The sequence below is a fragment of the Schizophyllum commune genome, assembly GCF_000143185.2.
Source record: "Schizophyllum commune H4-8 unplaced genomic scaffold SCHCOscaffold_6, whole genome shotgun sequence".
NCBI lineage: Eukaryota > Fungi > Basidiomycota > Agaricomycetes > Agaricales > Schizophyllaceae > Schizophyllum > Schizophyllum commune.
In genome coordinates, this window is record NW_026089543.1 from 1,509,519 (window position 1) to 1,531,088 (window position 21,570).

General features: G+C 57.3%; 11 protein-coding genes and 1 non-coding gene across 12 annotated transcripts; 7 read left to right on the top strand and 5 right to left on the bottom strand.

Moving 5' to 3' along the window:
* The first annotated feature begins 190 nt into the window (after window positions 1-190).
* SCHCODRAFT_02578868 (uncharacterized protein) lies at window positions 191-2,381 on the top strand. The gene is made up of 5 exons (XM_050343896.1): window positions 191-227; window positions 284-1,537; window positions 1,588-1,726; window positions 1,779-2,072; window positions 2,127-2,381. The coding sequence occupies exons 2-5, from the start codon at window positions 293-295 to the stop codon at window positions 2,150-2,152; spliced, it is 1,704 nt and encodes a 567-aa protein (XP_050200093.1). The 5' UTR covers window positions 191-227; window positions 284-292; the 3' UTR covers window positions 2,153-2,381.
* Window positions 2,260-3,776, bottom strand: SCHCODRAFT_02626349 (EF-hand). Its single transcript, XM_003031689.2, has 9 exons — window positions 3,435-3,776; window positions 3,366-3,372; window positions 3,296-3,307; window positions 3,198-3,230; window positions 3,048-3,145; window positions 2,698-2,908; window positions 2,551-2,631; window positions 2,478-2,488; window positions 2,260-2,422 (listed from the first exon to the last, which is right to left on the bottom strand). Exons 1-9 carry the CDS (start codon window positions 3,597-3,599, stop codon window positions 2,408-2,410), a joined length of 633 nt encoding a protein of 210 aa, XP_003031735.1. The 5' UTR covers window positions 3,600-3,776; the 3' UTR covers window positions 2,260-2,407.
* A 15-nt stretch (window positions 3,777-3,791) lies between these two features.
* SCHCODRAFT_t114 lies at window positions 3,792-3,873 on the top strand. Its single transcript has one exon. It is a non-coding gene; the product is annotated as a tRNA-Asp (tRNA).
* A 1,018-nt stretch (window positions 3,874-4,891) lies between these two features.
* SCHCODRAFT_02626353 (FAD/NAD(P)-binding domain-containing protein) lies at window positions 4,892-7,449 on the top strand. Its single transcript, XM_003032134.2, has 11 exons — window positions 4,892-5,148; window positions 5,202-5,326; window positions 5,379-5,459; window positions 5,515-5,580; window positions 5,640-6,022; window positions 6,076-6,096; window positions 6,151-6,327; window positions 6,376-6,474; window positions 6,528-6,578; window positions 6,634-6,869; window positions 6,925-7,449. The coding sequence occupies exons 1-11, from the start codon at window positions 5,117-5,119 to the stop codon at window positions 6,995-6,997; spliced, it is 1,344 nt and encodes a 447-aa protein (XP_003032180.1). The 5' UTR covers window positions 4,892-5,116; the 3' UTR covers window positions 6,998-7,449.
* Window positions 7,450-7,694: 245 nt separating this feature from the next.
* SCHCODRAFT_02503242 (uncharacterized protein) lies at window positions 7,695-8,638 on the bottom strand (the record flags this gene model as incomplete). The annotated part of the gene is made up of 2 exons (XM_003031688.1): window positions 7,695-7,825; window positions 7,885-8,638. 2 exons carry the CDS (start codon window positions 8,636-8,638, stop codon window positions 7,695-7,697), a joined length of 885 nt encoding a protein of 294 aa, XP_003031734.1.
* A 403-nt stretch (window positions 8,639-9,041) lies between these two features.
* On the bottom strand, window positions 9,042-10,515 carry SCHCODRAFT_02503178 (homocitrate synthase; the record flags this gene model as incomplete). The annotated part of the gene is made up of 3 exons (XM_003031687.1): window positions 9,042-9,327; window positions 9,379-10,294; window positions 10,347-10,515. The coding sequence occupies 3 exons, from the start codon at window positions 10,513-10,515 to the stop codon at window positions 9,042-9,044; spliced, it is 1,371 nt and encodes a 456-aa protein (XP_003031733.1).
* An 835-nt stretch (window positions 10,516-11,350) lies between these two features.
* Window positions 11,351-12,950, bottom strand: SCHCODRAFT_02626360 (Sodium/hydrogen exchanger). Its single transcript, XM_003031686.2, has one exon. The coding sequence runs from the start codon at window positions 12,841-12,843 to the stop codon at window positions 11,443-11,445; it is 1,401 nt and encodes a 466-aa protein (XP_003031732.2). The 5' UTR covers window positions 12,844-12,950; the 3' UTR covers window positions 11,351-11,442.
* A 66-nt stretch (window positions 12,951-13,016) lies between these two features.
* SCHCODRAFT_02626362 (uncharacterized protein) lies at window positions 13,017-14,005 on the top strand. Its single transcript, XM_050345339.1, has 5 exons — window positions 13,017-13,439; window positions 13,491-13,506; window positions 13,560-13,714; window positions 13,767-13,773; window positions 13,825-14,005. Exons 1-3 carry the CDS (start codon window positions 13,310-13,312, stop codon window positions 13,627-13,629), a joined length of 216 nt encoding a protein of 71 aa, XP_050200094.1. The 5' UTR covers window positions 13,017-13,309; the 3' UTR covers window positions 13,630-13,714; window positions 13,767-13,773; window positions 13,825-14,005.
* Window positions 13,829-15,687, top strand: SCHCODRAFT_02626365 (cytochrome P450). The gene is made up of 9 exons (XM_050345340.1): window positions 13,829-14,280; window positions 14,332-14,447; window positions 14,497-14,626; window positions 14,680-14,693; window positions 14,746-14,912; window positions 14,970-15,049; window positions 15,107-15,257; window positions 15,310-15,453; window positions 15,501-15,687. The coding sequence occupies exons 1-9, from the start codon at window positions 13,944-13,946 to the stop codon at window positions 15,538-15,540; spliced, it is 1,179 nt and encodes a 392-aa protein (XP_050200095.1). The 5' UTR covers window positions 13,829-13,943; the 3' UTR covers window positions 15,541-15,687.
* Window positions 15,688-16,297: 610 nt separating this feature from the next.
* Window positions 16,298-18,622, top strand: SCHCODRAFT_02667966 (uncharacterized protein; the record flags this gene model as incomplete). Its single annotated transcript, XM_003032132.2, has 2 exons — window positions 16,298-16,425; window positions 16,480-18,622. The coding sequence occupies 2 exons, from the start codon at window positions 16,298-16,300 to the stop codon at window positions 18,620-18,622; spliced, it is 2,271 nt and encodes a 756-aa protein (XP_003032178.1).
* A 593-nt stretch (window positions 18,623-19,215) lies between these two features.
* On the top strand, window positions 19,216-19,889 carry SCHCODRAFT_01152788 (cytochrome c). The gene is made up of 4 exons (XM_003032131.1): window positions 19,216-19,392; window positions 19,447-19,564; window positions 19,616-19,699; window positions 19,751-19,889. Exons 1-4 carry the CDS (start codon window positions 19,277-19,279, stop codon window positions 19,754-19,756), a joined length of 324 nt encoding a protein of 107 aa, XP_003032177.1. The 5' UTR covers window positions 19,216-19,276; the 3' UTR covers window positions 19,757-19,889.
* Window positions 19,890-19,952: 63 nt separating this feature from the next.
* On the bottom strand, window positions 19,953-21,401 carry SCHCODRAFT_02293544 (phosphoglycerate mutase-like protein). Its single transcript, XM_003031685.2, has 6 exons — window positions 21,079-21,401; window positions 21,005-21,024; window positions 20,669-20,877; window positions 20,567-20,596; window positions 20,292-20,502; window positions 19,953-20,230 (listed from the first exon to the last, which is right to left on the bottom strand). The coding sequence occupies exons 1-6, from the start codon at window positions 21,135-21,137 to the stop codon at window positions 20,076-20,078; spliced, it is 684 nt and encodes a 227-aa protein (XP_003031731.1). The 5' UTR covers window positions 21,138-21,401; the 3' UTR covers window positions 19,953-20,075.
* Window positions 21,402-21,570: the final 169 nt, after the last annotated feature.

Consider the following 21,570-nt stretch of genomic DNA (forward strand, 5'->3'; position numbering starts at 1 on the left):
GTATAGAATATGACTGTGAGGGTCCAGATAATTTTCCAGGATGAAGTGCCGAGGCCCGTCTCTGCAAACCAGAGCTGAGGGCGAAAGGAAGGAACCTGGAAGTTGAAAGCGAAATGTCAACATCGCTCACATGCGCGGCAAGTGCCGAAGAGCCAACGGGCCGATGAGTCCGATGACTGAGCGCGCCACCCCGCTCTCACCTCGGCCCATCATCGTCGTATGAGCTGGTACGCTGCTTTGGTCGAAGCTGCGTGCAGAGTACTGCGATAACTGACCTTTGCAGAGTACCCGCATGGCTGAACTGCGCTACCGCGATTTCTCTGACGTTCGCGCGCTCTACAGCGCGCTTGAGAAGCTCAGCGACTTGGAAGACTCAAACGGACCCTTAGGGCCGGCCGTCGAACTTGTACATCACGCTCTCAGGAAGCGTCCCTTCCGTGTCTTCGTCCAAGCGCCCCCGTCGGCCTTACCACTGGTTCAATTCATCACTACAGAAGCGGGAGTCGGTCTCACTACGGCACTCACGACAGTCTCTTGGATGCTGTCTTTCAGTAGCCTTGGCGACCGTTCAGCGTTCTTCAGGGATGATCCATCCTTCTGGCGTAACGTCTCCCGCTGGGTCAACTACATGTCCCTGTTCAATCACGACATACGCCTCACCGCCATGTCTCATGATCAGAGAGACGCGCTATTTGACTCTATGGATGCAGTCGCTCGCTTCCTCAGCGTCGTAGCATGTGCACTCGGCCCTTCCCTATCAAAGGCAATTATCTTGTCTCCGGAGAACATCATACGAACGGCTGTCAACGCGTACTTCTCATCGACGCATCTCTACGCATCCGGGATGCATGACCCTCTCCACCCTTCGCTCGCATTCGAGTGTGCCTCGATATTGCCATTCACCCTACGAATTATCACGTCAGATGGAGAAATGTATCCCCAAGTCGCTTCAGAGATTCTACGCCCTGTCTGGGGCGACCCACGCCAAGTATACCACGTCGCTGCCAAACACATCGCGATGCTCCTAGAGCGCAATATTGATGATGAAACGGCGGTTCACCTGGACGCACAACTTGTCTTCATCCGAATTATGGCACTGTATCCGGACCTTCAGCCCGGCCCATTTCCGCGACGCATCATTGGCGCACTTGTGACGGTCATGCGTGAGCACCACGCCAAGGATTGGATGAAGGAAGATGGCCTTTCCAAAGTTGCCTACGGGGTTCTGGCCGACTTGTGCGCGCTTGATGCTCGTACAACCGTGCGCGCGTTGCGAAAGGGTGTCTTCGACGTCCTCGTTTGCATCCGACAAAATAATCCTGGATGCGACATCGCCGATCTCCTTCACTGCATCAAGGCCTCCCTGGTTTTCCGCCGGGCAATCCGGACCTTCGAGCAGGACATACTACACTTGCCAACCACGCCTTCTTTGCCGTTAGAGCTGAGACAAGTAATCTCTCTCGCGCGCGATCGCCAGTGGGCCCGAAAACTTGCGGACAGAGTTTGGCAGCGAGTGGCGAAATGCTGCAATGCGCAGGTTTGTGCCCATAGACGACGCCTATATATCGGGTTTGACGCGACACGTAGAGTACGAGCCCGGCCGACGCGCCTCTCCGCGCTTGTCCTTGCGCAGAGGCCCTATATTGCTCGAGGTCTTGTCAAAGATACCACTGGCTGGAAGGCGGCCATCGAGCCGCCTGTCCGCGCGCTGATAATGGCACCGGAGGTATGTAGCTATACTGGAATAATTAATTCAACCTCTCTTACGCATTTGTCAGCTTCCATGTCCGCCCGTGACGTGCACTTCATCTCTCAACTCGTCAGTCAGTATATCGAAGAGGAATTCTCTGGTATAGTCAAAGACGACCGCTGCGCATATGTCTCCATGGTGTTGGATGACTGTCAACCTGACGTAGAGAGCTTGCGCCTGAAGGACGGGGGTCCACAGGATCCACGGATTGTTGTCGACGTCGACGTTCTCTACAGCGGTTGGCGCACTCTCAGTCTTTTGATTCGCCCAAGGAAGGCGCAGGGCCGAGAGCGCTTCCGCCTTCTGACTCATGGCTACAGTGGTGAGCATAGTCGACACTGTTCACTCGCCTAGCAGTCTTTCTGATTTATAGCAGCGCAATGGGAGATTTTCGATAATTGAACCATGCATATTCAGGTTGACGTCGCATATGGCAAAGTGGCAGTTACGCAACAAGTATGTTATGACTGCTGTGATGCGCTTACAGTACTGTCCGTCATGTCTGAGTCGCTGCTTTCGATATGCCGAACGGACCAGATGAGTCGGACTGCATTGGGTCAGATAGATTGCAAGAGTAATCGAGATATAAGAAGTACATTGTACAATAATTGTTGATTGTTCGGGGAAGCTCACGCGCAAGCAGTCGCAACCTGGAACTCAAGAGGTAATCATCTACGTGCATGGAGGTCAACGATAGGTCGATACTGTCACTATTGACGGTCTTCACCTTGACAAATTCTGGCGCGCGCAAGCAGTGGTTGAGCAGCAAATTCGGCGCAAAGGACGGGACCAGCACGTACCTTCATACCCAACGACGCCGTCTCCATTGGTATCGGCCGCATTAATCATCGCCTCTGCCTGCCCTTGTGAAAGGCGCGTCCCTGTAACAACGCCGAACGGTCAGCCTCACGTGCCACGAATCTTACTGTCCTCCCTCTCTGACGCACCGAAGCTCTCTAGTATCTCCTTCAGCTCGTTCACGCTGACCGTCCCGTCGCCGTTCTTGTCGAAGGAGCGGAAGATCTCCTTGATCTCTTTCTCGGCGGCGGAGGGCGCGCCGTCGACGACCATGTCGTCGGGGCGGAAGAAGGACGCATCGGCGCCCATGAGCATGAGGAATTCGCGGAAGTTGACGCGACCGTCACCGTCGACGTCCACCTAGGGAAGGGAAGTTAAGTCGCGTATATTGTAGCGACAGGTTGTCAAGTCGGCATGGGGGGTAGGGTGGGGTAGGATAACGCATTGTGGCGCTAGATCGACGGACACCAATGTCACAGCATGAAGTCCAGCAGCTCACCTTGTCGATCATTTCCATGATCTGCTCGTCGGTTGGGCGGCGGTTCAACGAGTGCATGACGCCGCGAAGCTCGTCCACAGTGATCATGCCATTGCCGTCTGCAGCAGAAGTCAGCCCTCCTTCGCCCCTATTCAGAGCACGGTGGCGCACCTCGATCGAAGCTCTCGAAGGCGTCCTTGACCTCTGAGGGCACGGACGACAGTAAGTCACCGTCCTGCGCTGGTGCGCTCATCGTGCTGGACGCTCACCGAGCAGCTGGTCTGCGGCGCTCAAGTGAGTACGGGGCAGACTGCGGAAACGAAGAGAATAGGCAGGTACCCTTCGTCTGTGCGCGATCGCGATTTGTCTGTCATCCTGACATGCCGTCGGCAGGCCTAGACTGCTCACCAACGATCCGTTCATTGGGTGCGCGTCCTTGGATGGCGCGCGGGTTGGGACAGAAGGCGGCGGGGTAGCGGGAGGAGGTGGCGCGGGAGGTGCAGCTGACCGTCGAGAGAACAGGCGAGATAAGAGCGAGTGAGCGCCCGTGATGTTGCAATGGCGTTGCCTCATCAACCTGATGGATTTGACTATACAGACGGGGCCAGAGCGCAGCTTAACCGGATGGTGGAGATGAGCAGGAGCAACGCGCAGCGCGCTTGTTGACACCGTCCATTGATGGCTCCGCACGTAAGAGGTACATACGCGAGGGCTTGTGGTGTTGCAAATCAATGACAGAATACGTCAGAAGCCCACGTTCTTTAATCCTCGGTAGTATATCGGCTAGTACACCCGCCTGTCAATTGACGGTGCGCGGGAGAGCGGGGTTCGACTCCCCGCCGAGGAGGGTTTTTGCCACTCTTTTTGCTCAGCGTCTCTGTCTCTGCAAAGTAGTGTTGTTTTTGGCTGGCTCGGCTCGGCTTCGGCTCGGCTTTCGCCGGCTTTGGTAAGTGGGGCAAGCAGCTCGACACGGCTTGGCTTGGCTTCGGCTTCAGCCACGGCTTGATGCCCATTTTGAGCACCTTTCCCTTGAGAGGGACTTCGTCGCGCCTGACCCTACTGTGTCTCTTGCAGATAGTGAAAGAAAACGTTCTCGACCCTCTGCATGCTACTTCCAAGCTCGAGCGGGGTATATGGAGGCAGGAGAGGTCGTATATACATCCGAGGACGGCACGGCGGATTCAAATTCTCACGGGTGCAGCTGAGATTCGCCGTCTGTAAAGTTCGCATATATGCCACCTTTGACCTTGCTACTGCTTGAGATACCTTCCACGAGTATCAAAACGCTGTTTCAAATCTCCTAGAGAGGTCTGCGGGCCCCATAGTGACCAACGTATAACTGGACCTCGAGCCGCTGGCGAAGCCGCTTTGACCGGCTTGGCTCGATCGACTTCCGGCTCGAAGCCGGGCCCGAGCCGTACGGCTCGGCTGACCGGCTAGCGGCTGCGAGCCGAGCGGGAAACAACACTACTGCAAAGGTCTTCACATGATGCACCGAGCCTCGATACAACCTAAGTATGACTGTCACGACTATATCCCCAACAGATATCGAATCAGTGTACTTTTTGGAGCCTTGTCGGGGCACGTTGGGGACGCGCACGACGACGGCGAGCGGCAAGATCATGTCGCACACAAATGCCCGTCCTCCGAGTCGACTGGAGCGGCGCACTGGCATGCACCGGGTGGATGACGCCGCAGGACGGCCGGCGAGTCGTTCGGCAAATGCCGACCCGTGCAAACTTGCTGGTCCATGGTTGAACTTGACGACCTCGCGGCATGTAATTGACAAGACTCAAAGTCAGTAGCCGTGGAGCTCCGTTAAAGCACGGACGGACATGGACTCAAACCTTCAATAATTCGCACAGCGCTCCGCCAGCCGACAACGTTCTGCATCAGCAGGCCCGGCTCGATGTCGTGGATGACCTCTTCGGCGAGCATACGCAAGCTCCAGGCAGGCGACTCTTCGAATATGACCTACTTTGCACTTCGCTTCGATGTGGGTGCCCAGGTGTATAAGAGTGCCCAATGCCCGGCTCAGCAACACCCTTACGCCTCCCGATATACAACCAAAGCAAGCGCGCTAGAAAACCATGGCTCAACCTCGACTTCGCGTAGCAATCGTGTACGATGCATACCTCCCGCACCATTGAAGCGTGCTGCTAACCAGCTCTACAGCGGCGCCGGTATTGGTGGCCTCGTAACGGCTCTTTGTCTGTCGAAGCACGACGATATAGAAGTCACGATCTACGAGAGCGCCCATCGCCTTGCAGCACTAGGTGCAGGGATTGGCTTCTGGCCGAGTAGGTTGACGCTCTCTTAGTCTTAATTCGGACCCTGACTATCACTTTATAGGATCCCGAGAGATTCTCAAAGCCCTTGATCTTGAGGATACGCTTATCGAGACTGCAGGGACTACCGCGCCCGGTCCCGAAGGTGACTTCATGCCCAGATACCGCGGAGCGGAGTTGATGGGAAATTTCTACCTTAGGGACCAACTACGTCTGCAGGAAGAGCGACCAGCCGGAGGGCTATGTATTCTACACGATCAAGACTGGTAAGTGTCAGGCTTCCACTTGCGTTCTCACAAACCTCGATGCTCATGCCATGTTCAAGGCGGACAGCTCCGCCTACATCGCGCCGACTTCCAGACCGCATTAGTTGAGCGTCTCAAGCAGGTCGGCGGCCCTCAGCCCATCTGCTCCAAGCGGCTCGTCTCGTACACCGACACCGCCGGCACGCCTGTCGAGCTCGCTTTCGAAGACAGAACGAATGTGACATGCGACCTGCTCATCGGCGCCGACGGCATGAAGTCGCGCGTGAGGGCGGCGATGATGGAGAAGCTCGCTGAGGGTGCGAAGGACGCGGTTGGGGCGGAGATGTATAGGGAGTCTGCGAAACTGGTTTGGAGCGGGTACATCGTCTATCGGTGCATGCTCCCGGCCGGGAAGCTGCGGCAGCGTGCGCCAGAGCACTCGCTGCTCTCCACGCCTATGGTGGTACGTCGTGCATCGAGTCCGCTGGCCTTACACGACGCTCATAATATCCGCAGTATACCGGCAGCAACAACAATGTACGTTGCACGAATTCCTTCAATAGATTCAAGCCAGTGACATTTTCGTACCAGGCCATCATCGGCTACACCATCCAAGGCGGCGAGCAAGTCAACGTCGTTGTCTGGACCTCTCACCTCGCGCACGAAAACGGCCAATATTCCGGCGGCGAGTGGATGGGCAAGGGACGCAAGTCCGAGTTCGTCGACCGCTTGCAAGGTTGGGAGCCCGAGGTGCAAGCCTTGCTTGATGTGCGTATTCGTTTAGATCACGGTGTACGGTCGCTGACAATACTCAAGTGCTTCGACGAGGAACCCCTTCGCTGGGTAATTCACGTCACGAAGCCCGAGGGCCTACCAACGTACACTCATGGCAGGGCAGTCGTCTTAGGGGATGCGGTATGTGTCCCCGCGCGTGCACGATGTTTCCTCGACAACTTATTCCTTGACAGGCTCACACCATGCTGGCATTCCAAGGCAGTGGCGCCGGGCAGGCTGTAGAGGTGAGCGCTTGCGCCTCTCCATCGGGTGGTCCATCTGAACATCAACGCTGCCCAGGATGCCTGGATCCTCTCAAACCTTATAAGCGACCCGAAGGTCACGCGCGAGACGCTCCCCACCGCACTGCGCGTATACGACACCGTCCGCCGCCCCTTCGACATACGCGCGCAGGAGCTCGCACGGGTGGACGGGCACATGATGGTGCTAGACTACAAGGGCACTGATATCGAAGACGTCGACGAGAGGACGGCGCTCTCTCGTTGTGGGGCGACGATTCAGCGAGATTGGGAGTGGTGAGTGATTGATAGATCGACGATTTCCGCTGAGGAATCCTGACGTATCTATCAGGCTGTGGACGACCTCGGCAGAGGGCATGGTGCAGGCGAGCTTGAACCAACTCCATGAGGAGCTACGGGCATGAGCAAGGGATGTGCTGCCTTCCATCGTGAGGTGCCAATCATCAATTGTTGATCGACTATAGACAGAGGTACCCGCGTTCAACAACGTAAGCTACTCTACAATTTCAGTACCTGCCTGTCCGATGAAGTGCGTGCACGTCCGAGAATTGGCGTACCCGTGACGCCGTCCAGTCTGGGCTCTTGGCCTGACCTGCGAAGGTGAGACCGACGGGGCGAGCGTTTCTACATACCTCTTGTCCGCATCCCAATCACGGCGGATACCTTGAACAAGGGAGTTGTCCACCTGCACCGAACTTACGCAGCCCTATTCCACTTTCCTTGAGAAGCTGTACCAAAGGATACGGATAGTATATGCACTCCCGTGCCCTGAGCAACCGGGGATATACGTGCGAGGTCAGTGGCATACGAAGCTGCTGGAAGACGTATGAACCAGCATAGAACGTACCTCCTCAGCCTGCAGCGACCAGCGCGGCTAAGCTGTGCTAGTTGTGACGCCTTAACTATATGTATGCATAAAGCCTGTAAAACCACTCCAACTTTCGACGGTCTCGTTCCTGCTTGAAGATCGAACTCACCAGCCGCAAAGAGATGTTGCGCAGTGCGACTGGCAATGCGCGTGCCCCCGTCGTCGTGGATGACGCGCTATATCGTTCGCTATCGGGAACATATTAGTGTCAATTCGTCGGGTAAGGACGAAGGCTATACCAGAATGATCATCCACTCCACGACTGCCTTCTGCAGACGCCTCCTCAGCACTTCCTTGCAGTGCTTGCATGTTACTTTGGCTGCAAGGGAATTGACCGTAGACTGTATGGCGAGAGGATGCAAATCTAGAGTGTACAATACCATAAGAGCTCGATGAGCCTGCAGGCGGTGAAAGATGCCATACCTGGTCGCCCTTTCGAAACAAGATACGCCGACGCTAGCTGCCAAGCACGAGCCACTGCTTTCTGGTCCACAAAACTGCAATCTGGCGTCTCCGGATGCGGATAAGGCTCGGCCGCAAGAACGTCCCTTAGCGCATCCATACGCTTCTTGTGCAGCAAGAACAGGCGGCCGAGGTAAACCGCGCCCATGGCCTCGGCCTGCTCATCCGTCACGCTGGATAGAGAGAGCGAGAGCAGGTGCGGCGACATGGCCACGGCAAGGTCTTCCAGCCCGTAGCGTGCGGCAGCGGTGTACACGGCAAGAGGGGCAAGAGGTGCCTGCATAAGCATGGCATGATACAGAGGGCGCGGCGGCGTCGCGTACTGGGTGATGGCGAGTCCATAGGCCGGCAGGCGCTCTAATGCAGCGATGAGGGTGGTCGGGGATGGTGTGAAGCGGGCCGGGGACATGTCGTAGATGGCATGCAGGATGATGTTGAGCACATCGGCTGAGTCGGAGACGCGCGCGAGCGGAAGGACGAGGGGCGAGACGGATTTGATCGGCAGCAGGCCGCCAAAGCTGTTCGTGGATGCACGTTGAAGGACGGCGTGGACGACGTAGAAGTACACGTTATCCGAGGACGAGAGGATGACATCCGGGTATGCGGCGCCATGGTGCGCGTCGGCGGTGAACGCGGCGGACATGGTGATGGGCGGGGCATTGGCTCGATTCAGAGGGGCGGATTCGCGGAGTCCTGCGCTGGGCAGAGTCGCCATGGTCGCTAGCAGGCTGTCAAGCTCTACGTCCGCGTCCCAATGCGCCGCCGATTGCGCATCATTCTCGTCCAATTCAACGATTTCGACCTCGGCTTCATCCCAGGGTGTCAAGGATCCACGGCCTGTCTCCTGGTCGCTGCTGAAAGAGATGTTGGGCATCGTGAGGGTGAATAGCTGATCGACGCAGCTGCTGAAGATGCTGACCTTCTGGAATCTGAAGGAGGAAACGATGAGTTCGAATTATCAATCAGCCGTGGCGTTCGTGGAAAAGATCGAACCGGTCGAAAGCTTCAGAATGATTCCGCAGGCCCAGATTGAACACGCGACCTTTGTCCGGACAACCTCGAAGTTGCATGCAAGTCAAGAGATAGAAATACAAGAGAGGATACAGTGAGTGATCATTTTAGTCTGCCCGTTCCCTGCTTGGGCTAGTCGCCCGTCCCGCCGCCTCGTCCCTGTGCCTGCGCAACAACCGATCGAGAGCCTCGTGCTGGCCGACCTCGAGCTCACCGGACTGGATACCGGAGTGGTAAACGCGAAGCAAGGAGTCGACGTCGTCCATGGATTGGGTGCGAACGTCTGCGAGCTCCTTGATCTTGGCGGTCGCATCCTTGATTTGGTCGTCGTTCAGCTTGAGGCCGAGCTGCTCGACGCGCGACTTGACGGCATTCCAACCGGTCAAGCGATGGCTGGGGGTATGTGAGCATCGAAACAGTAAGGTCAACGAATGGTAGACTTACCCAATCGACACGTATCTCGTCAAACCGAAGTCCTCAGGCTTAAGGATCTCGTAAGTGCTCGGGTTGTTGAGGATAGCCTTCGCGTGGATGCCGGCCTTGTGCGTGAAGGCACAATAGCCGGTGATCGGGTTCATGAACGGCACGTTGACCTCGACCGCCTCCGCGACCAGGTTCTCAATCTCGCGCAGCATTGGGAGATTGTACTTCGCCTTCACATACTCCGGGTTCGCCGCGTACAAGCAGGCGACGAGACCGCCAAGGGGGGTGATACCAACGCGCTCGCCTATGCCAAGCACGGAAGTGTCGATATGCGTCGCACCGGCCTCGAGCGCAGTGTACGCATTAGCGATCGCCATACCGGTATCGTTGTGCAGGTGAATCTCGATATCACAGCCGACAACACCACGCAGGGTGCGCACGAGATCGTAGACCTGGCGCGGGTTCGCGCAACCTACGGTATCGGCGATGCCGACGCGGTTGACGCCGATCTTGTCAACGGTCTGGTAGATAGAAAGCAGGTCGACGAGGTCGGAGCGGAAAGAGTCCTCGCTGGAGAAGCGGACCTCGATCCCCTTGCTCTTCACGTAGTTGATGACCTCGATCGCGGTCTTGGTGATGTAGGCCATGTCCTTGCCGTGCGAGAACTCGCGGAGGAAGGAGGAGGTGCCGATGACGACGTCGACACCATCAACACCGGTCTCGACGGCGATGCGCGCGTCGTCCATGTGGCAGCGGATGTGGGTGAGGATCTTGGCCTTGAGCCCGAGCTTGCAGATGGCCTCGCAGTCCGCGCGGGACTGCTCGGACGCGGCAGGCGAGGTGAGCTCGATGTACTCGACACCGAACGCATCGAGGGCCTTGGCGATGGCGATCTTGGTCTTGGTGTCGAAGAAGGCGTTGGCGAACTGCTCGCCCTCTGCATGCTATCGGTAAGTAGGTGGAGGGGGGAACTCGCGTAATCGGCGCACCTCGTAGCGTGCTCTCGATGATGTTGAAGTTGGACACATTCGAGAGGAAGTCCGATGCGCGGGGCGCGTACGGGTTCTTCTTCTGCTGCTCGATGATGCTGTGGGCGTTGGTGCTGCTCGATCCCCGCTTGCCGTCCGCGGCGCCATTCGTCAGGGGAACGTTGACCATCTCGCTCTTGTCGGCGGGCGCAGCATCGCCGTTTTGGTGGGGGCACATAGTGTGTCTTTTGGGGGTGGAAGGGGGCTCGAGGGGGAAGGGGAGGTGAGGGTAGGTGATGATGTAGAGATTTGAAAACTGGGGAATATATACCGCCCCGCTCGCTCATTTTTGCGAGTCATTTTTGGCGGACCGTCATCACGTGCGTATCTTATAAGGCCGATTGCAAGCCGAACATCCACAGGCGAACACCAGCAGCCAGTGGTTTCTGCCGGATTAGCAGGCGTGGATGAGCAGAGAGCCTGCCAACAACTCTTCAAGCGCCCTGATGAGGTGCGCAGAAGAGAAAAGCGCCCGCATGGCCAACCTTTAGAACGCCGAGGTTGCCGATGGCCTCGAAACCTAGTCATCACTGATACTTGACTCGAACAGCCATCGCAAAGGGCCCTGGTAATCGCGCTGGCCAGCCCGTGATCCAGAGGCTACGACACGCAAATAAATCTTCGCACATGAAGCGCCGGGCGCCGGTGCGGCGCCCTCAAGGGTCATCATGTCCAGAGAAATGTCCTTGAAGCTTCAGCCCTGTCCTGCTTCCTCGACATCGATTTCCTCCCATGGCCAATCTTCGAAATTGAGTGCATGGGGGCCACTCTGGTTATACACGGAACTATAACGACTTCAGAGCCGCTGACTCGTAATCACTGGAGTTCCAACCTCCGATCACTTTTATTGGGCTCGATCACGGCAATGGCCGCAGATCACGTTTATTGCACGTGGGGTTCAATTCCAGACCGCCACGCCGTCTTCCCTCTGAGGCGCGTAGAGCTTTACCAGTCGCCGCGTAAGTGCGCCGTTCACAAAGCATGACCCTTTTAGTTACATTGCTTTTCTTCACCAATCAAGTCTGGGTGATTATGGACGAAGTATTCGACCCACAGATCAGAATGCCCGTTTTCCCAACATGAACCCGATACCCAATGCACCACCCACAGTGGTGACCAGTATAGCCCAGATGACCACCGCAAAGGGCTCTGAGTCCCCTTCGCCCTCCGGACTGAGCAGAGGGCGCGCTAACTGCGCCACGATGAGCGCAATCTCCCCTCGAGGGATCATCGCCATGCCCAGAAGTGCCGCACTCCACCTGCGCGATTTGCGCGCGTCCTTCTCCGATTGCGTTCGGTCTTCATAATCTTCGTGTCGCGGAGATGGACCCCTCCGCGAGCCGAACCAGCCTCGGCCCCCAGCAGCGTCCGGCCAGATGAGCATCCATACGCCCACCACGGCCTTGCAGAGGACCATCAGGATCGAGAAGACGATGCCTTTCCAGACGACCGCCGAAGACCCCTCGACGCGTCCGAGGGAGCGTATAGGCAGCGCAACGCCCACCGATGCGAAGAAGAGCGGAGCAAGAAGTCGGTTCTGCACAGGTGTAAGGAGGACCTCGTAAGCTTCGAGTGTCGGGTGCACGCCAGCTGGGGTGACCACTGACGAAGCGCTGTCACTGTCGCTGGTGGGCGCAACGGCCTCAAACAGAATGGAAAGGAAGATTCCGGCGAGATAGGCGCCGAACAACTCGCTGGTGCCCGCGTAGTTCGCGCCAGCGACGATCCCCGACAGCACTGCGACGAGCAGCAAGAGCTGAGCGGGAGGGGCGCGGAACGATGGCCGTCTCAGGAGCGCTTCTGGTACGACCGCCCGTACGAGGTAAGCTAGCGCCGGTACCCCGCCCGCGAAGGCCAAAGAGACCAGGATGGGGCGTACGATAACGTACCACGGGACCATTCCCGTCGACCCGTTGGCTGCCAGCTGCACGATGATCGCCGCAATGACAAGGCCCACTATGTCGTCCAGGAGTGCCGCGCTCATAAGCACGGCGCCAACGCGCGTGCGGCGCATTCGCGTCGGGAGGAGCGCGAGCGTCGTCCCCAGCGACGTGCTTGAGAGCGATGCGCCCGCCGCGAAAGCCTCCAATACGGTGTACCCGAACCCAAAGTAGAGCAGGAAGAACGAGAAGCCGATCGGAAACATGATGCCTGTGAGCGCGGTCACCACTGACAGCGCAATGTTCGCGACGAGGAGGGAGAGGTCCGTGGTCAGCCCGGCCTCGAAGACGATGAGGAGGAGGCCGATGTAGCCGACATTGATGAAAGTGGTGAGGGCGTCCGAAGGGAGGATGTTGGCGACCTGCGGGCCGTATATGATACCGACGAACAGCGGGCCGAGCAGGTTAGCGTGAATGAGGCGGTCAAAGAGGCTACTGGCGGCGCTGTTCAAGTAGAGGAATGACGAGAGTGTGAGGAGAGTGGGGACCGAGGGGGCTTCGTAGGTGGTCTCTGGCATGCTGTCCAGTGTATTCGAGGCATTGAAGAATTGAACTTCAAATTGGCGGCTGCTGAGCGAGGATTGGAAGGTGTTGTGTCGGCGCTGATGATGGCGGAAGACAGGACGGCTGTAAGGCAGTCTCCAACGGAAACGCAACAAGGAATTAGTTCCCACGCTTCTCGTCCCTTAACCTCACGGAGTTTGAAGCCTGACTGGACGAAGACCTGAAAGGAAAGCTCTTCTAAGGCTATCTCTGTCTCTCGGGCCTCCTGTGCAAGTCCGAGGATGACAGCTGCTCGATCCGAAGATTACGTTGCGACACGTTGCGCGATATGGCTGGCAACGTACTAAAACCCTAGACTCCTCCATTCTACGACCGCTCTCCAATAGCAAGTTAGCAAACAGCGGGTTATCCACTCACCTTGCGACCTCGTGAAGGGCGTTACACTTTGATACGCCTATTCGAAAGTCGCAATTCCCGACCATGATTGGCAGTGACGCCCTCCTGTTCTCCGTTTTCGCCTCCGTTATCGCATCGCTAGGGTGGCTATTGGGCCGCAGACAGCGCACTCCATATCCCCTACCTCCAGGCCCGCCTGGAGAGCCCATACTTGGTAAGCGATATGGCTCCTCTCAGAGGGGCGCCTGGCACTCAATCACGGCAGGACACCTACGCATCGTGTATGTCGTGGCCATATTGCGCAGCCAATAATTTCATATTTCTCACTCGATAGGCCTACTCTGTCTCCCGAGTATCGCTATATGGAGTGGTCCAACGAATACGGTACAAGGGACGAACTCTAAGTCCCGATATGTGACCTGACTTCTGTTTAGAATCGGACGTCTTGTACTTGAGAATGTTCACTCGGGACTTCGTAGTCTTGAACAGGTTCGTACTCTACAACCTGCAGATTTTTTGCCGAATCTCATATACACACCAGTCGTCAAGTAGGCTTCGTCTATGTTTTGTCCAGCTCATGATCCTGAGGCTTCTCCAAGGCGGCAACAAACCTACTCGACAAACGCGGAGCCAACTATTGCGATCGCCCCGACTTCGTCCTCTTCAACATGTCGGTTCCCTTTCCTACGAACAACCGAGACTGACCTCCAGCGACAGCATGGGCTTCCGCGCCACCCTCACCTTCCTCCGCTGGTCCCCGCGCTTCCGCATGCATCGCCGACTCCTCCAGTCGGCGCTTTCAAAGGTGAAGATAGCCCAGTACCAGGATCTTCAAACCCGCGAAGCGCGACGGGCTGTCAAGTCGATTCGAGCGCACCCGGAGAAGTGGGAGACCGCACTGAGGCGGTATGCAACGGCAATCGTACTCGGTGCGGGCTTTGGCGTCTCGATCGAGGAGGATGACAGCCCCTACGTGCGCATGGCCGAGGACGCCTCGTACGCGCTTGCTCACGGCGGTGCGCCTGCCGGTAGCTTGGTCGACTTTTTGCCTTTTCGTTCGTATCTCCTTGTCGACCTTCTGAATGAGGAGTCTTGACCTCCCACAGTCCGCTATCTGCCGACCTGTCTGGTGCCCCTTCGCCCGCTCAAGTTTGCTCGTAAGTGGCACGCCGCCATTCGTAGGATCCACGAAGTGCCCTTTGCGGCGGTTCAGAAGGACATCGTACGCGAATACTCTGCGCTTGCTGCTTCCATCTGAAGATAGCTTATAGCAAGAGGGAATAGCGCGGCCGTCCCTTGTCCAGCAGAAGCTTGAGGCGCTGACTAGCGCCCTCGAACGTAGCGAGACGCCTGAAATGACGCACGAGGATATACGTGGGGCGGCTGGCGCCATCTACGCTGGTGAGGGTGACTTGCCCTTTGATGTTCGCTGAATGTGCTGAGCCTCGCGTTAGCCGGACAGGATACGGTGAGCAGGATTGACTCGTGTACACGCCCTGACGACGCTCACTCTTCGCCAGACATGGGCTACACTCACTGTTTTCGTCCTCAACATGGTCCTCAATCCCGGGATACAACGAAAAGCTCGAGAAGAGATAGATCGTGTCGTCGGGAGGGACCGTCTTCCCTCCTTCAGTGACCGCGCGAGCATGCCGTACCTCAATCACGTTCTACTCGAGACTTTGAGGTATGCAACGGCGGCTCCGTGATGAGATTACCCCTGCTTAGCGTTGTCTTCGATTAGGTGGTGCCCCGTCTCTCCCGTCGGCGTGCCACATAAATCGCTCGAAGACGACGTTTATCGCGACATGCTCATACCCAAAGGTACGCCTTTCGTTGAATTCTCATTGCTGTCTAGCTGTATGTCTTCCATATACGTAGGGACCATCGTCTACGCCAACGCGCGCGCAATGTGCTACGACACTCGCGTCTACAAGTCCCCGGAAACCTTCGACCCTATGCGCTACGCGCCCGTATCAGATGGTGGTAGAGAAGAACCCCCGCCTGTCGGTCACTTCGGATTCGGAAGGAGGTCAGCATGCCTGCGCACCACACGTCCATGAACTGACAACGCCGGCTGATAGGATATGTGTGGGACGCCACTTCGCTGACGCGACGTTGTGGATCATTATGGCGACAATGCTAGCGACGCTCAATTTTGAGAGGGTTTTGGATGATGATGGGCAGCCTGTCACTCCGAAGGTGTCGCTGACGGCCGGGCTGACAAGGTGGGCGGGTTTGAGGTGCCATGAAATTGTACTAATGATCACGCCAGTCATCCTGAGTCCTTCCCCTGCGTTCTGATGCCGCGCTGACGGCCAGTCCACTCTGACGGGTCGACGTGTCGAGGTACGCATAGTATCAGTAGACAGGTTCCCCTCCCCTTATGGTAGGGGTACGCGTTCCAATGGCGTGTTGGTCTTAGACCGTCTCGATTTAGTATCCAGCAGCAAAGGATCGCCCACAGAAAGTGCATTTTCATCATTGCTTGGTTGCCCGCTGATATCCTGAGCAAAGTTCCCTGCGCCATTCTATCTCATATCCCCATATCAGAATGTGCACGTCCAGGACGTGCGAGTCGACCGCGTGAGGAGGCGAGTGCCATCTTCACATTGGACAAGGAGCGGTAGACTTGCTAGCCTCGAAGACAAGAAGTGAGTTTAATCATTAGGAAACGTGAATTGATTCAGGTTCCTGCTGTGGTGGTACGGTGGCCTCATCTTGGTCGTGGTCGCGAGCAACCATGGTCGTGGTCTGTTGATACCTACTGACAACCCGGCAAAGTCCGCGTGACGGGACAAACAGTGACACCGTCTCGTGCTCTCAACTCTCTTACCCATATCGCTTCGTTTTCTTCTTCTGTGTGCTTGTTGGAATGAGACGCTCGAGGAAATACAGTTGGATCTCTTTGGTGCACTGCGCACCTCCTTTTGACGTTCAACATGAGGTCAATTAACCCACTGCGGACTGCAGGTCCAGGTCAAGTGCCGAGCGCTGATTGCTAGTCACACCACCGCAGTTTTCCTGCCACCGTATCACCGACATCTCACACCTCTCGGAGTACCGTCATCAATGTCTCGCAAGAAATCGCATAACAAAGCTTCCTCTGCGAAGGCTCCTGCGCCGAAACCAGCGCGCGACCAGTACCACCATATCATTCCACGCTTCATCCTCCGCAGATATCAGGTCGGGCCTGCTCTGTACGTATCGGCTACTCTTCTCGTGCTATGACGCTCATGCCATCGCTCACACAGATCGAACGTCGAGCGAAACAAGGCCTTCCAGCGCGACGGCTTCATACCTGAGTATGTCCTCTTCTTCGACATCGCCACGAACACGCTCGACACGCGTCTGCTCGGCGAGGTGTACGGCGCCAAGAATCTGTACCGCGACATCAGCAACGCGGACGACGTCAACCATATCGAGACGAAGCTGGCGCAGCTCGAGCAGCGCGCGGCCACCTCCATAGCCGACATCCACAAGTCCATCCCCTCCGGCAAGTTCACCCTCACGCGGGCCGAGCTGGAGAACCTGCGCAAGTTTCTCTTCGTGATGCACATCCGCAACGTTCAGTGCTCGCAGAACTACTTCAACAAGGAGCTGAACCCCGGGTCGGATAGGTTCATAGAGGCGTGGGGCAAGAAACACGGAGCGCATACACCGGTCGACATGTGGATTCAATTTATCCGCTATCTTGTGGACACGCCCCATGGGCAAATACTCTTGGACGGTGGCGAGCTGACCATGAAGGGTCTTCCCGACGTCGAAACCCTACATGCTCACGAGAATGCTCAAGCCGTTGCGTACGAGCAGCAGGCGAACTGGTACTATCTGGGAGTGTGGGAGGCTGCAAGCACCGACGAGTTCGTGCTCACCTCGTCATCTTTCGGACTCTGGGAAGGCTTCCTCATACCCGAACGGCAGTGCTACGTGCATCGCCTCTACATCTTGAGCCCAAGATTGGTCGTTGTCCTTCGACTTTGCCAGCTGCGTCCTGAATCGCCCGACCGCGCCTCAGTCCGCTCTATGTGCCGGAGCGACCTCGTCGACTTGCCTCTTGCGCCCGCGGAGTCAACGTATACAGGCCCTCCACTGCGATTCACGGACGAGAATGATATGCAAGAATATCTGCGCTCAAAAGCGTTCTCCGACTATAAAATGTCTCCCGCCGGCCAACGGGATACCTACGCGTTCAAGTTCAATAAACTCACACCTGAACAAACCTTGGCCGTGAATCGAACCATCCTCGAGAATACTCGGGCCGATGGATCGCTCACCTTCGCTTCCAAGAGTCTCATGGCGCGCACCCTTCAATTATACCTCCGCGGCGTGCGCTGCTGGGACGAGCACAGGGACAGCTACAAGGTGCTGCTCGAATGTTTGGTGCAGCGGCCTCGACATAACCCGTGTCAATCTCTAGACGACGGACCCCTCCAGGACCTCATGACCGTCATCCTTCAGGCCGACACGGACATCTCAGGACGGCGGTCGTGGTACGCCTGTGGCGCAGCAGTCGTAGGAATGCCCCGCCTCGTGGGCGAGCAGGCGCCGAGCGACATGGCTTTCGCAGTCGCCTACGGCGCATACGTCCTGTTCATCATTTTCCACCTCTACTCGAATGCTCCTCCCCAAGAAGTGTACGCCAGCGACCTCATGCCCGTCGCTCGCCCGATGAATCTCACCTGCGAGGAGTCCACGCGCCTCATACACGCTGCTCGACCTCTTCTGCGTGCGGCGGTCCCCTCCTGCGCCTGCACTGCGGAGAGCACCGACGCGGAGCGCGTGTTGGAGGCCGCTGTCATCGTGAGCGTCCTCGATGCCGCAGTCGTAGACTTGCGCCTGCGCTTATCTCTACGTGAAAGGGCCCCTGCCCTCGCGGAGTACCTGTACGTCGGCCCAGGATCGCCTCTGCTTCCTCACGATGTCGAGCGCATCGAAAAAGACCTCCGCAACTTCGCCCGTGGCGCCATCCATGGCCGGATCACGTCGCGGAATTGGTACGAGCGCGCTCGCACTCTGCACACCTACTTCCTCGTTCTGGAGGACTCGGTGCCGGGTCGTAGTTTTCGGGCCCCTCTCTCGCAGATCATCGCCCGATTGCAGAGAGTGCTGAGGCAACTATCGCCTGGTTTCGTTCCTCCGCGTCATGTACGACCGAAAGGCAGAGTGGCCGACGACGACGCCGATGCTTTGCTGGGATTTCTGTCCGCTCTTGCTGAAACAATCGGTGCTCGGATAGACCAGCACGACATGAGCGCTGCGAAAAGGATTCAATATGACGCAACCCTATATGGCCTTTTAGACTGGATAGTAAAGCACAGATATGATTTTTTCGAGGCCGCAGTGGAAGAGTCACTATATGGTCGACCCGCCTCCACCTTCGTCGACTATTATTGATAGCAACCTCATTATGTAGCGTATGGTACAGGCTGCTACCGTGCATGCGACACATTGTACTTTGTTTTCGAAGTTTGGTGTAATAAAACGACTCGGGCGACGCTCCGTTCGAGAGTCAACCCTCACGAGGTCTATATCCCACATGCGACTCCACCCTCGGACCAACCAGGGAGAAGGAAGGGATGAAGTCTGGAGGCAGAGAATTCGGAATGCAATACGGCAGACTTTAGTGGATCGCGAGCGGTCTCGCAGCGGAAGATTCAGAAGGCTGCGGTAGGCGTATGGGAAGTGTGGGGGTTGCTCTGTATTGTGCCCAAGTGTCAAGTCCAGCTTGCTGAATACCAGTCGCTGCGCCTGGACAGCCTTTGAGGCGACGCCCATGGCAGACGGAGGCCCGTCACGGTTCACCAACAACGTCACATGCGGGTACTTTCCAGGCCCCGCACGACATTGATCGCCGATCCGCTCCGGCAAATTGCGCGCCGCCCATTGGCTGCCCGGCCTCGGACCAAGTCGGCAACGGCGGCGGAATCTGCCGGACGCGGGGACAAAACGAAGTTTTATAGGCGCGGTGACCTCAGTCCTTCTTGACCACAACTCCCTCCTCCCCTCCGTCGTCCTTCTTCACCCGCCTTACCCACTTTACGCCCCGCCATGCCTTTCACTCCCGGTGACGCCTCCAAGGGTGCTTCCCTCTTCAAGACCCGCTGCGCGCAGTGCCACACTGTCGGCGCGGGCGAGCCCCACAAGGTCGGCCCCAACCTTCACGGGTGAGTCCCCCTTTCCGCGCGGCTCGCTATGGCGGTTGTTGACTTTGCGTTCAGTGTCTTCGGTCGTAAGACCGGTCAGGCCGACGGCTACTCCTACACCGCTGCCAACGTGAGCAAGGGCATCACCTGGGATGAGAACACTATGTTCGAGTACCTCGAGAACCCGAAGAAGGTGCGCCCACTTGTATACCTCCCCTGAATGCGGCTAACCCGCCTTCCTCAGTACATTCCGGGAACCAAGATGGCGTTCGCCGGCTTGAAGAAGGACAAGGACCGGGACAACCTCATCACCTGGCTCAAGGAGAACGTGCGTCTACTTGTCGTTCTGTTTGCTTCCCCTTGCTAACGACAGCGACAGTGCTAAGTTCTCTCTTGACCCTCCTCCGGTGGTTCGCCCCACCACACACTACTATACTCGCTCGTGCATGGTCGTTGTAATTCCAGGATATTTTATCGGTCAATATGATACATAGACGACCTGCTGGCATTTTGCATGGACTTTGGCACGACATCACCCCACTCAATATCATTATTTCGCATTCGAACTGTGGGCGAGTTTATTCTGCCGTCCTCAAGTTCAGCAAATCGCGTTCGGACCCTTCCACCTCAACTTGCTGACCTCTCAGCTACACCTCGCTAACCTACGTGCGTTCCTTTATCATTGACTGCTGCTCTGAACCTGTCTACGCGGTTCCCTCCATCGTGGTCGACGTCGGCTCGTTCTTGCCCTCCTTCACAACTTTGTCGACCAACTCCAAGGAAGCCTCCTCGTCGTCTTCCGCCTTGAACATGTAGACGCGCACCTCCGTGTTCGCCCAGAGCTTCAAGCTGTTGCGTCCTGCGCGATGAGGTGAGCTCTCCTTCCACAACCCAGCGCAATCGCGCACGTCACTGCTCACCATCGGTGATGTAACGCAAGCAGTCGCCATGGGAGACGACGACGATGTCCTTCTCGGGCCGCTCGCGCAGCCAGCGGCGGACCCATCGCGCGCGGGCCTGAAGCGAGGCAGGATCGCAGGCATAGAACCCCTTCTTGGAGTTCCACCCGGGCTCCAGCGTGCTCAAGTCCAGGCCGGCGAACTCGGGGTCCCCTTCGAGGATCTCGCGGTTCTGAGACGAGGGAGGTGCGTCAGTCGAGCGGTTCAATTGCTGTCAGTGCTGCGCGAATACTTACAGATCCAGTATCGCAGGGCAGGTCATTGCACTGGAGGGGAGGGTGGGGGATCAGCGTGCTTTCGACGGGAGGCGATCCAGCAAGGACCATGCACGCACGCACCTCCTGCAGCTGGGGGAGCACGACGACGGGCTTGCCGGCCGCCTCTAAGCGCTTGCGGAGCTCGGGATAGCCGATGATCGCGGTCTGCATGGTGCGCCGGAGGCCGCTCGTGACGAGGAGGTCGGCGGTCTGCTGGATGTTGTCCTTGGTGTCGGCGTGCAGCTTCGCGGCTTGCTCGCGCCCGAGGGCGGTGAGTGGGGCGTCGTGGACTGTGGATCGGCAGGCATCAGCGGGTGCGATGATGGGGGAGGGTGGGGGGTGGGTACGAAGGCCCGTGAGCAGAGGATGGGTCTGATCAGCGGCTGGCTCGAGGGGAGCGGCCTGGCAGGGACGTACTGGAGTAGTCATCCGCGACGCTGAGGGGGATGGGGTGTCAAAGATAAAATAGACGGCAGATCGCGGCGACGTACTTGTGCTCGGCTTGCGCATGGCGCGTTAGGTATATACGCTTCTCCGTTGCTTGGACCATTGTGTGATAGTCGGGGGTCTGATACGATCGTGAAGGGACGTTCAGTGCGGTTGAGTTCGGACGTCTAGTGAGATCGTGTCTGGCAGTCTAGCTGGGATTGGAGCTAGGAACAAGGTGGCCGTTGCAGTCAAGAGGAGGTGGAGGCGTACTATGACGCGCGCCCCATCTATTCGATCATCGTGGGCAGTGAACAGGAACAGGTCCTGCAGCCGCGAGCAACATCAGATGACTCTGGCTGATCATGCAGACCTCCTAGAGACTTCCACTAGGTTTTAGAATCGTGTTTGTATGCTGCACGCCGATACATCTGCACGTCGAATGGGTCGGCTGCACCAAGCTTGAATAACCGGCCCAAGTCCGGTGAACAAACCCTGAATGCGCCCGGGCCGGCGGACCCTGATGAGTTAGGCAGGCGCGCAGCACGTGGTCCCCA

Coding starts and splice junctions, on each gene's coding strand:
- SCHCODRAFT_02578868 (XM_050343896.1), top strand. CDS start 293: ATGGCTGAACTGCGCTACCGCGATTTCTCTGACGTTCGCGCGCTCTAC. Junction 1,727..1,778: donor CGCTGATAATGGCACCGGAG/GTATGTAGCTAT, acceptor CGCATTTGTCAG/CTTCCATGTCCGCCCGTGAC. Junction 2,073..2,126: donor TCTGACTCATGGCTACAGTG/GTGAGCATAGTC, acceptor GATTTATAGCAG/CGCAATGGGAGATTTTCGAT.
- SCHCODRAFT_02626349 (XM_003031689.2), bottom strand. CDS start 3,599: ATGAGGCAACGCCATTGCAACATCACGGGCGCTCACTCGCTCTTATCT. Junction 3,146..3,197: donor CTTCGAGAGCTTCGATCGAG/GTGCGCCACCGT, acceptor CTTCTGCTGCAG/ACGGCAATGGCATGATCACT. Junction 2,909..3,047: donor TCATGGAAATGATCGACAAG/GTGAGCTGCTGG, acceptor TCCCTTCCCTAG/GTGGACGTCGACGGTGACGG.
- SCHCODRAFT_02626353 (XM_003032134.2), top strand. CDS start 5,117: ATGGCTCAACCTCGACTTCGCGTAGCAATCGT. Junction 5,460..5,514: donor TACCGCGCCCGGTCCCGAAG/GTGACTTCATGC, acceptor TTTCTACCTTAG/GGACCAACTACGTCTGCAGG. Junction 5,581..5,639: donor ATTCTACACGATCAAGACTG/GTAAGTGTCAGG, acceptor GCCATGTTCAAG/GCGGACAGCTCCGCCTACAT.
- SCHCODRAFT_02626360 (XM_003031686.2), bottom strand. CDS start 12,843: ATGCCAGAGACCACCTACGAAGCCCCCTCGGTCCCCACTCTCCTCACA.
- SCHCODRAFT_02626362 (XM_050345339.1), top strand. CDS start 13,310: ATGATTGGCAGTGACGCCCTCCTGTTCTCCGTTTTCGCCTCCGTTATC.
- SCHCODRAFT_02626365 (XM_050345340.1), top strand. CDS start 13,944: ATGGGCTTCCGCGCCACCCTCACCTTCCTCCGCTGGTCCCCGCGCTTC. Junction 14,913..14,969: donor GTTCTACTCGAGACTTTGAG/GTATGCAACGGC, acceptor GTCTTCGATTAG/GTGGTGCCCCGTCTCTCCCG. Junction 15,050..15,106: donor CGACATGCTCATACCCAAAG/GTACGCCTTTCG, acceptor CCATATACGTAG/GGACCATCGTCTACGCCAAC.
- SCHCODRAFT_01152788 (XM_003032131.1), top strand. CDS start 19,277: ATGCCTTTCACTCCCGGTGACGCCTCCAAGGGTGCTTCCCTCTTCAAG. Junction 19,393..19,446: donor GTCGGCCCCAACCTTCACGG/GTGAGTCCCCCT, acceptor CTTTGCGTTCAG/TGTCTTCGGTCGTAAGACCG. Junction 19,565..19,615: donor ACCTCGAGAACCCGAAGAAG/GTGCGCCCACTT, acceptor CGCCTTCCTCAG/TACATTCCGGGAACCAAGAT.
- SCHCODRAFT_02293544 (XM_003031685.2), bottom strand. CDS start 21,137: ATGGTCCAAGCAACGGAGAAGCGTATATACCTAACGCGCCATGCGCAA. Junction 21,025..21,078: donor CATGCGCAAGCCGAGCACAA/GTACGTCGCCGC, acceptor CATCCCCCTCAG/CGTCGCGGATGACTACTCCA. Junction 20,503..20,566: donor TGCCCTGCGATACTGGATCT/GTAAGTATTCGC, acceptor CCCTCGTCTCAG/AACCGCGAGATCCTCGAAGG.